Source organism: Diorhabda sublineata, chromosome 3 (assembly GCF_026230105.1).
Source record: "Diorhabda sublineata isolate icDioSubl1.1 chromosome 3, icDioSubl1.1, whole genome shotgun sequence".
Lineage (NCBI taxonomy): Eukaryota > Metazoa > Arthropoda > Insecta > Coleoptera > Chrysomelidae > Diorhabda > Diorhabda sublineata.
In genome coordinates this window covers 29,925,987-29,938,334 of record NC_079476.1, presented here as the reverse complement: position 1 = coordinate 29,938,334, position 12,348 = coordinate 29,925,987, and the positions used below count along the sequence as shown (strand labels likewise).

Here is a 12,348-nt window from a genome sequence, read left to right as displayed (position 1 = left end):
AAAGGTGCTAAAAAGAGGCGATTTCGTTTTTTTGCTCTTAGCTATGGGGTAATATCAACTTACACAAAAATATTTTGGGGTAATGATTAAAAAGTTCCCCGACCGCTGGTTTAAGAGCTTTTTATTCCTAGTCCCCTTGTATGGTGTAGAAGTTTGGACCATCAACGCATATTGCGAGCAAAAACTAGAAGCCTTCGAGATGTGGGTCTTTTGTAGGATGCTGAGAATATCATTGACAGGTCATACAGTTATTCTGAGACAAATAGAGAAGGGCGTAGAGATCCTTCATGTAGTGAAAACAAGAGAATTTCAATATCTTGGCGACATCATGAAGGTTCAAAATATAACATCCTACAGATCATAATTCAGAGAACATTTGAGAAACAAGATATGTTTCTAGAAACTGGCCTATAAAAATGGTTGAACGTCCCTTCGTCTTCCTTCAAGTGATAATGGTCAACCTACGAAATAAAGATTATACATGAAAAAAAATATTGTCTTCTCTAACTGGTAGCTTCCCTATAGCTCTGTGGAGAATCTTATTTTCTATGTAAGAGTAAGTTTAATTTTATTTTGTAAAGAATAGTGATCTAGGATATTCGCCTGTTTATTTTTCGTCGTAATGATGATTTGTCGCACGCAATTATATTTAGTTCATTCTTTTTTAGTTTGTATCCAGTCATTAACGTATGTTCTTCTTATGTTGAAATTTTTTCCAGTTTTTCTACAAAGTACTATATTTTCGGTTGAAAGGTCGAGTGAGATATATGTCATATTTGGTGTTACAATTGCTTTGTAGGCTCTTCATTTGGTTTCTATTTTTACATTCTGTATATAATATCTCATTTTTCACACATGTAATTACCTTCTAAGTTTGACGAAAATAAAAAAAACATTATTAAGTTCCTTTAGTTTCGATGATTTGTTTCCATTAAGGTTTCTTGCCTCTAGATTGGCTTCAATATTTATTAATGAAACCGTTTTGTACAAATAGTACAAATTGAAGTTCCTAGGATCTTTGAAATCCGTTGTAACTCATGATTAGTTCTCTTGGTTGAGCCTAAATAATTTGTATGAGATATAGGACGTCGGGATTGCCACATATTTTTCGACAACTTTCCAAGCATGGCACAAAAAAATGTTCAGCAAACTTTATGGCTTTTCGGAAACTATGATTTGGTAGATTACCTATCAGATGATTGCAGATTGTAACCCAGAACGAGGTTTTGATCAGAGATTCCAAACGTCGTGTTCCGTTTTTGGTGGAAAAGTTAAATGTAAAACTTAGCCTACGAAAACTATTCTTATTATAGACCTTTATTCACTTGTGTAATAGATTTTGGTGTTTTGATAATTATTATTGAACAAGTATGAGGAATTTATTAGCACACATCTATTTAACAACAAATTTCCATAACGATAAACCTGTGTGTCGAGAAGCTAGGAGAGTACGGAAATCGCAAGCCTCAATAACTAGTCATTTGCGCTGTTTATAAGAATTAATCCCTGATAACCATATTTTCTTCTTCTATTTAGTGAGTTAAACTACTTTGAAATGATTCTATTCTTGATCTACAAACACTTACCTTTAATAGCTGGATCAGGATGATGATGACAATTAGAAACTTGACAACCTCGTTTCTGTTCTAAGCTGGGACAATGCTTTCCGCCATTTTCAGGACGTACTTTTATCGACCTAGTTCTTGACATGGTACCGGGACCACAATCTGTGTCACAGTTTGTCCATGGGCCCCAACCCGACACTTGACAGTCCACTACTGCAATAAAATGAACATTGTTTTAATATATGCAGTATAAACCTCTTAAATAAAAACAAAAGTGTATAATCTAGTTTTAATATGACCCAACAGCTGTTAGGTAACCGCCTCAATAATCTAGATTATTTTATGTCATTTTCCATTGGGATTCATGAAACTATTCGGATAATATCGCGAAACCAACTTTTCAATGGATCAACCAAAGTTGGATTGAATCAAACTTTAACGTTTCACAAATTGAATCGATTAGAAATCGCTGTCGAGTCGAAAACTACTTAAAGCAAGCGAACTTCGTAGTTAAGTTTTACCTCGCTTTGTAAAGAATATTTTCTGTTGCTAAAATACATGCTTCCTTAGTTAATCAACCTAATAGTAGAAAATAGCGATATAAGAATAAAATTACAGAAAAAAAACTGATACTAATATTCTCAATCGTAATACTTTCTCAAGTTCTAAAAATATGTCGTACAAAGCACCATCGCTTTTAGATTAGTGACATTAAATATCTTATTCTTATGTTAATTAATTTTTAGTAGCATTAACTATGAAAGCCTGTTTTTAAGTATTATTAATTTGTTAAATCATACCTGTATATGCTAGAACATCAAGACAACTTATGAATCATTTAGCAACTAATATTTCATCATTACATCGAACTCTGAACATTAATGTTGAGCCATAAAATTTTTTCATTCTATATCATATTACTGTAACGACTGCACAATACTACATAAACTTGTCCAACAGAAAACGATCAAGAACCTAAATGAACAGGCATTCATAAATTAGACGTTATCTGCAAAGTCTTCTATTAACCTATGAGGGAGGTTGTAAACTAGACGCTGCTGAGCTCTGCCACAAAATTTGACATTAAGCCCGCCAGTTGATGATGAGACATAAGATTAGGAAAGAAAGTTAAAACAAATTTATGTTTCTCCAAAATTAGCTGGTTTTTTACAAGTTTTCCAAACAAAGATTTTAATTTAAAACTATGATTAAAAGTATATATATACAGGGATCTCCAAGACAAGATGCAAAAAATTCGGAAGTGAGTAGATGACGTGAAAATAATGTTGTGACATGGAATTTCCTCTTCGACCCCTCGTTTCTGAGTTATAGGCCTTTAAAGTTGCGAAATCAGTACTTATATTTAAATATATTATACATTCGAACATTATGAATTTTTAATGGATAATTACGTATGTCCATGTAGTGTGTGACGGAGTGAATAATTATACACTGCTATCTGAAGGCCAGGGCGGCTCATACCAAATGGGTAACAACCCGTAACTTTTACAAGGACAACCTGTACAATCTACACATAGCAAAAATGAATTTTAAGCTCGATCAAAATTTATGGTTTAGGAGATATGTAGATTTTCACATCATTGTACATGCCAAGGAAACCGTTCGCCATAAAGAAACATGCTGAAGAAAATTATCATGAATTGTAATTATTTATTGAAAATACTTCAGCAATATCATTTGATCTATATCAGTGGTATTCCGAAGAGGTAAGTCAAAGGTATATTTATACCACCTACTTGTCTCTCATGGTTTTTAAAGTCTGAGGCTAGTCCAAGATTTTATAGTCTGCGAAATAAAGCTCGTCCAAGATGGAATCTTCCGTTTATCGGGAAGTAAATAGAATACTTATAGGTTGTACTGCCCATTTACCAAAGTGTAAATAGGAAATGAATGGAAAAAATGTTTTACGCAAAAATTAAATGTCCTAAAGATTTTTTTGCTTCACAACTAGGAAATGTTTGATAGGCACAATAACAGAACAATACTTGCCTGCTAGTCACTAAGTAATAATAAACCTTCTTCCTTTAATTGTTCTAATATTTATCCATATTCTCTTCGGTAGCTTTTGATAAACGTGCTTGAAGTTACCGCCTTTGTAGAAATTATTTTGAATATAGAACATATCTCGAGCACAAACTGAATTCATTTGTTCACTGTTTTCTTTTTAACAGATTGTATTACACTTATAAGTTTCGGATTAGATTTTATAATTTCTCAAATAGGATTACTTACTTAATCCTGAAGCCTTTCTAAATTTACAGGTATAAAGCATGCTGGAAGAATCTTTTTTCCGTAGCTGTTTCCATTCTCTCCTATCTTGTGTCTTTTGTTTAAATTCCTGACATCTTATTCCTGGATTCCCCCCTCTTTTTTATGTTTTATGTTAAGTTCGTGCTTCATATATCCTCCTTATTAATCGTTCTTCTTCCATTCTCATAATATAGCCAAACAAACTCAATTGTCCTTCTCTTATTTCGTTTTGAATTATTTTTAAATTCAACTTTTCTCTTATAGTGTTATTCTTTATTTTATCGTATCTTTATTTATTATCTATTTCCACAGAAATCTCATTACTTTACCTCGTAATTTACTTTTTTGTTTTTGTGTCGGTGTCCATGTCTCAAACCCAAATGTTGATATGGGTTTGACTACTTTTTTATATTTCTGTTTTTATTTGTTTTGGTACTTTCTTTTTGGCTAGAAACTGTGACTTAATTGCATTGAAGAGTCTTTCAGCTGCTCCAGTTTTTCTCGTTTATCTCTTGTTCCATTCTTCCATCTTACGTATTTGAAGCTTTTGACCTGCTCTATATTTGTTCTTCTACTTTTACCTTATGTGTCTTCTACCTTCGGCTTATTATCATCCACTTAGTTCTTTGTTCATTTATATTCTTTTCCATTATCCGCAGACTGTCATTATTATCATTAATGAGATTATGTTGCAAATATCAATAAGAAATTAGATTTTCTCTCCCCATTGCGAGAATCTTGTCGTTAACGTAAATCACATCAACAATGAGTTTGACCACTCTTTGATACCTTGTCTTTGTAAATTTGGCAGAATCCACAATCAACACTTCTTTTCTATTTGCATTAAAAACTTTCCATTGCTATTATAACAAGAAACAACAATCTTTATAGAAATAAAACTGAAAACAAGTTAAAATATCTTAAATAGCAACACCTGGTTTAACACTCTCCTATAATTAAGTGATAATGTTAATCCTCCTCAGCATCCAATTTGAGGGTGAAATTAAAGGATAGAACGTCCAATTTATGTCCGCGAGATAACGACGGCGTATTCGAGTACATTGCATCTTTTGGACGGTTGATGCCCAACTCATATTGACTATTATTAAACAGTAAATGTTCCTATTAATTTAACTCAATTTTTTAATGCAGTGGATAAGTATTAAGTTATTTATTTATATTAGTTGACTCTAATGTGACGTGACGGACGATGGGATAAAATTATTGAATCAATAGATCCCTATCGGTTTTGTGAAATTATGAATAATTTAGCGTATATCATTTGTATCATCGGGAGGAAAATATGATAACAAGAAGGCCAGAGAAGGTGGGTACGTTGGCCGAATATGAGAAGTATATTTTACAAAGTTGTTGAAACATCTTCTTCTTCTTCAACGTATTGTAGGCCTTAGAACTGTAGTTTCCAGATGGTCATGCTTGAGATGTTGACGTCCACGTAAAGGTCGTCATGTCCCTGGCTTACTGTCTCGTGCGATCGTTGCTAATCTTCCTTTGGTCATCCTGTCCACGTGTTCGTTCCAAGCTCTTCTACGTTTGCGTCCCCATCTGACTATGCTTCTGTTTCTCTCTCTTAGTTCGTATCCGCATATGTTTCTGAGTATTTTCATTTCTGTTGTTCGAATGATGTTTTTAGTTCTTTTGTTTTCCGTTCTTGTTTCTATAGCATATGTCAATATGAGTCTAACGCAGGTTTTGGATATTGTTTGCCCTTTTGTTCATTCTGGTATTATTCCAGATAATGTCTCGGCTTTGTTTGCTTGTCCTTTTACTTCATTCATTCTGTTCTCGTCTTCACTGATTTGTGTGCCTAGGTAGTCAAATGACATTACCTGTTCCATGGTTTTATTTTCTAGGGCACCTCATTGGTTCTTGAGAGATGAAAAGAATTTTAGTTTTTCGGTGGATACTCGCATGTTAAAGGTTTTAGCCTTTATAGAAGTAATATAGGAGCTGCTGTCATCGTCTTCGCTCTCTGCTACTATTACAGCGTCATCGGCATAACAGATTATTTTTATTGCGCCCGTTATAAGTAAATATCCTCTTGTATTCTGGACATGATTTATTATTTCGTCCATTATCAGGTTGAACAGTTGCGGGCTTAAGGAGTCTCTTTGTCGGATACCCGTTGCTATTTGTATTTCCTCGTCAGGTTTTGGTTAACTAATATGAAAGTGGATGTGTTATAGTTTAAATGTCTTATGATGTCTATTATGGTTTTCAGAACGTATTTCTTTTTTAGGATGGCATATAAGGCATATAAATATGAAAAATCTAAAGGTCCGTACATTTATACAATCAACGAGGAAGAGATTTTGGATAATAATTATGCCTAGATAACTTTGTATAGTAAGCAAGCCTAATTCCCTGCATCTTTTGAGTATCAACTTGAGACGTTACAGACTGGCACCTTAATACATACCGCCGCTCGGTAGCTTACCTATTCAAGTATTGGTCAATCATTTTTGTGAAATTGCGTCGTTAGAGCCGTTGCGATTTTTTACGTGTTTGATCCTGCTGACCGATGTAGTATTGGGACTACTAAACACATCGGCAGAATTAAAGGATCGTCAAAAAGTCTATTTTTCCGAAAATATATATACATATATATCCGTGCTATCCATGTCATTTGTGTGTGGCATACCTCATTTAGGTATTCTATTACCAGGGAAAGGCATATATTATCGTGCATAAAAATATACATGAATAAGGCAAAGATATAGCCAATCTCTGTCACATATCGATGTCTGTTTACAGATTACTAGCTCTCATTGAGCCTGATACATATGCCACCCCATACCATCACTGATCCTCCACCATATGACGTAGCTCCGGTGAAATTTGCTTTGGTAATAACGTTACCTTTTACTTTCCTTCTTCTCAACCACACAATTTAAGCAAAAACGATTTTCGTCACTGAACAAATCCTGATTTATCCTACTGCACGTTGAGCTACTAGGCTGACACGTGAGAATTTAACCCAACTTCATTCGTCTAATAATTGTCCTTTCACTTACGCTTATATAACTAACGAACTTCTAAACGATTTTGGGTCTAAATGAATGCGTTGACATGACAATGGCAAGACGTTGATTGCCCGATTGTATACACCTGATGGACTAAGTTATATAGATTTCAAAAGACTATTAAAAATCTAATGTTGAAATTATTACAGCTGGAGAGAATGTTTGATCATAATCTCCATATTTTCGAACTTGTCGTTCTTTATAGTGAAGTTTTATTTATCATTAAAGAATCTAATCCATTTTTAATTGCTTGCTGCCATTATTTAGCTTCATTCCTATAACCAATTACCTGAATTAGGTATAGGATATTACTCAGATATAAAGAACTTTCACTTTTAAATTAAAATGAGCTTGAAAGATGAAAAGTATAATATCTTAAAAGAGGAGGATTTTCGAGAACAATATTTCTATAATACCGATTCAAATATACATCGAAGAGAAAGAAAAACTCTCACTTGATTTGGTCTGAAAATACGAGCAGCAATTCAACAAGTGCTACATATATCACGCATCTAAAAAATCTCGCATCCAAGGAATTTAGAAAATTCACAAGACGAAGAAAACTCCATGGCAGGTATTCCTATTGCAATTCAAAAACAAATCAAATACATTTTAGATCAATACGATACAATACGATACATAATACACAAATTACTGTCGTTAAAAGAGCATTCCATATTTTCGGTTTAATATACCGAGTTAGAACTAACGGATTAAAATCATTGGAAAATGTAAATACTGGCTATTATAAATAAAAATCTAAATTTACGACTAACTATATAAACTCAATAGGTATAAAACAAAGTTTGCTTTTCGGATTCAATGCTCGTTCATAGTACGTGCCAATGTTGGTAAAACGTTGAGCTAGTAAACAATCTGGGAATTAGAAGTTTCTCAATAACGAGCGTTAAGCCATAAATAGTGCACACAAAGAGGTTACGTGACTTCATGACATTACAATGCAGATATTCAAACAGAGAAATAGGATTAGATCTCTTTTATTCTCCCTATTTTTATATCGGTACTTAATACACTCAACGGAAGATATATTAGAATCAATAATCACTTAACTCATATTGTTCCCCAATACACACAAGTCAGTTTCACACTCGCACTACTATCACATTAATCACAACATGACAATTCTACCACTTTAACTTAACACTCACTTTAGCCATCACTTCTTTATTTTCCAGATTGCTGACGTTCGATATGCTCTTGCGCAATAATTCTAGAAGATTTTAAAAACTTCTGCCTAGCAACCAAGTATAGAAACATTTAGAATAATAGTCACCTAATAATAAATGAAGCCACACTCCAATTTTTATGGTTTCCACTACATTATTAAATTATCACCACTAGCGCCATCAAACGGCATGCGAATGTACGCTCGTCGCAATCTATTACCAAGCAAATGGCACTAGGATGTTACACTTACATAATTATTTAACTAATTATAACAAATGGCCAAATATGTTTTCAGTGCTACTCTATTTAACAATTATGTTTGACATATTCACGTGTAGCCTATCAAATATCAAATTTCTTATTTAGTTTACCATAACGCCTCAGTCACGTGGCAGTTCAACGTTCAGTATAATAACGATTAAGTCGGTACAGGCAAAGGTAAAGAGATACAAACATGTACATTGTTTATACTTATTCATCGTTGAAAATATGTTTCTGCACAGAGCTACTCGGAATGTAAAGTTGTTACTGAATTATTTTATCTTCGAAACATACAAGCTTACCTACCCAATAACTATAAACGAAAAGTAAACGTCACCACAATCGCTGACAAAAGATAAGAAAGCTGTTTGCTTGCTGGCAGCCAATTCCGGTTTTCAACATTTGCATGGAATTTCTACAGACGGCACTACACTACAGCTCAGCGTTATATCCAAAGTCGCTGTAGCGAACTTATTATGTTAATGTATGCTTAAAAATCATAGGACTTCGTTATAGACAAATGGTCGCTACAACCAAGGTGGTAATAAATGAAATCCACTGTAGAATAATTCTGAAATATTTTTGACATAGTCAAACTGTTCAGAAAATATTGATACAAAAGTGTAAAATAAAGTATTATGATAAAGTAATGCACGAAATTCGTTTTTTTTTTTTTGGAAAAATATAAAAACATGTTAAACAGTCAATTTTATTCCGTATCTTTGGACATAATTCAAAAGAATAAAACGTGAAATTTGTCAAAGTTATGATATTAAGTCTTGTAAATCATCTGGTCCGTTAACGTGAATCCTTATTTTCAAACACCTCAACAGAAAAAAATCAATGGGATCATGATGAAGTCACCTCGATGGCAAATCTATTGATCTTCCAATCCACTTTTCTTCAATTTGTTTATACAGAAACAGTGAGACCAAATGTGATGGTGAACCATCTTATTGAAGCAAATACTGGGATTCAGGTTGTTCAGTTCAGATTCAGAGCGTTGTCGGTAGAATATAGAAACACCCGGTATCTAAAAAACTCAAAATTTCAACTCTCTCCTCTCTTTTCACTTTAGAATTAGTTTGGTTGGTTCGCAAACCCCATTATAAAAATGAATTTAGTCATTTACTAAACTATAAGCACTTCTGATCTGATAAACAATTCCTTCGTCTTCTATGACAAAAAATTATTCAATCAGCTACCTTCACAATTAAAAATGGCAAATACTTTTAATTTAAGTACCGAAGATTGAAAAAGGCATTCCTGCTTGTAAATTGTAAAATTTTCTAATGACCATAAAGCTTCTCTCTCTAGTTTTGCATCTGCGCTTTTATTCCTGGTCTTTCAGATTTTGCAGCATCCCTCACGCTTCCAGTTTCATTAAATTTTGCAACAATTCTGTGCTTACGTGTTCTTAGCAATTGGAGATTTCTCAAAATGTATTTTGTTGAATGAAACACATGCTTCTTCTTGACTTATATCCTGTGTATATTCTGGAATATTTTCAAAACCATTATTTTTATATTTATATATCAAATATTATTCAATCAGAAATTAGACTTTTATTTTTTCCTACACAAGAAGGTATTTAGAGAAAGAAATTCTTGAAATAATAATTGAAACTACATAGAAATTGATAGTATTAATATTCCTTGTGCTTTTGTTACGTTGCTTCACATAAAATATTTTCAATAAATAATTTTTCGTCACAAAATTCATTATGTGAAATACTAATCACGTGGGCAACGGTGAACGTGATAAATGAAATCAATTCTTTTGATCTTCGCTCCAAATGCAAGCAACTATGTGAACAGTCTTACTAAATATGACCAATTTTATTACAAAACAGCGTACGATAACTTATATTTAATGGAGGTATAAGAAATAACTTCATTCGATGTTGGTATTCGGGTGTAAGCTTTCAAACTGTCGCATGAATAATTCATTGATCAAATTATGCTTCTGAAACCTACCCATATTTATTTGAAATGCAGTTCATAGTGCATATCATAATGTTTTTGAATTGTATATTTGGGTTACGTCAAATCTTAGTGTTAATAACCTCATAAAAGGTATTGAGAAAAGGTCACATCCAATTAGCATTATCTTGGTTTCATGGCCTTGGCTGCGCAATAAAAATATACTCTACTAATTGATCACAATTTCATTAAACAAATGAACCGTGCTCAAACATGGCGTACGTACCAATAAAACTTATAGCCCATCTCGGAAACTTTCGACAAAAGGAAAATTTCCCTTAACGAGAGAGTCAAGTACACGGATAGGGTTGTGGTATTTTCAATATAAAGGAAAAACTTCTAATTTGCTGATGCATCGCTGTGGCCAATGGTGGGGTCGGTTGAGTTTACGGAATATTCAAATTAAGGCTTTGTTTTATGCAAACCGAACTGTTGAATATTAAACAAAACAAAAATTTATTTCATCAATTTTTTCGGGAATATCTATTTTTGATCAGGAAAAGTGAAAACTCAATTGGGGAAAATAAGAACTAATAAAGATATTATACAAGATTTGTCATAGTAAATTTGAGAAGTCATTTCAAAGTAAATTGAAATTTTATTTGGAATTGAATAATTTTTGTGTCTTCAAATGTTTAACGACAAATAACGCAAACGACGAGAAAATTTCTAAAGAGTATTCGCGTTGAAATGATTTTCTTTTTAAAGAGTATACACGTTGAAATGATCTTCTTTATTTAGTAGTTAGTGTTTCGCAAAATATATGTAGAAGACAACTTAATTTTAAATATCTAGCTTCGTAAAACAAATAATAATATTTGACGTTACTACGAAACATCTTGTCATTTTAACACCCTTATATTAGCTACACCTAAACTTCATCATATCAATGTGATTCATAAAATAAGTGTTTAGATTGCAATAAGAGTTACATTGCTATGACTTAACAGTATCCAGAATATACCAGCATGAATATGATTATCGGGAACATAATAACAGCAAAAAAGATTAAACAAATCTGGCCCAACATCATTTCACTGATGGTCACAACTTTAATTTTGATGATGTAGAAATTCTGGATAAAGAACATAAATATGGAAGAAGAACTATCAGCGAAATGATATACATAAAACTGAATTAAGCCGTTAATAACCGTACGGATGTGGCCAGTCTCGGGGTGCAATAAAACCATCTTTTGAATGAAAGTCAACACACACTGACCGGGCTGGTACTTAATGATAATAACTATGATAATTCCAACAGTTTTTACCATTCATGTTTTTGTTAATATTGGAAAAGTTTGGAAATATTCATTCACTGTTAGATGTATCTTAATAGGAAAATTATATCTTCATACGGAATATATATATATATATATATATATATATATATATATATATATGCATTTTATCTTATGACTAACGTCTAATAATTTAAAAAGGTAAGTTGTTTGCACAGGTTTTACTTATATGTGTATATATTGGTTTCTTTGAATAACTTTTTCATTGTTTTTCTGTTTCATACAACTATCTTCTTGTTTGTTTATGTTATATAGTTTGTCTTAGATGCTATTGTTTTACTTTTAATTTCACAATTTTTTGTTTACTTTTAAATTTTCATCGACGTTTGAGATATTACGTATCATATATTTTTAGCCTTGATAAAGATCAAATGAAATGGAACGTTAGCATTTTAAAAAACCCTTAGACAGTTTTATTTTGAGTCTTCAGCCCGCAACACCATTCGAAATTACTTAAGATACTGGATTGTGTTATTATTTGGAGATCTCTATCAGCTAATGGTGTAGGAAACTTATACATCACAGATACTATTATGGCTGCTGGTACATACCTAAAAAACTCAAATTAAAGATATGTGGCTGAATAATAAATTATTTTCAAACATGGCGTCGCTTGTCGTAAGAAATAAAGAGTGAAAGATTGAATGTCCATTTTGAAAATTAACGTCCAGTAATCCAGTTTTCTCTATTGAGAGTTTTTGGCATAACATAAAGAAAAAGCTTAAAACGAATCCCAC

General features: G+C 32.6%; 1 protein-coding gene across 1 annotated transcript in view; it reads right to left on the bottom strand.

The window, feature by feature from the left end:
* Positions 1-12,348, bottom strand: part of LOC130441887 (somatomedin-B and thrombospondin type-1 domain-containing protein) — a 198,624-nt gene that overhangs the window by 100,047 nt on the left and 86,229 nt on the right. The window contains exon 2 of the mRNA XM_056775713.1: positions 1,587-1,778. Within this exon, the coding sequence (XP_056631691.1) occupies positions 1,587-1,778 (192 nt within the window). The remainder of the gene's footprint in view (positions 1-1,586; positions 1,779-12,348) is intronic.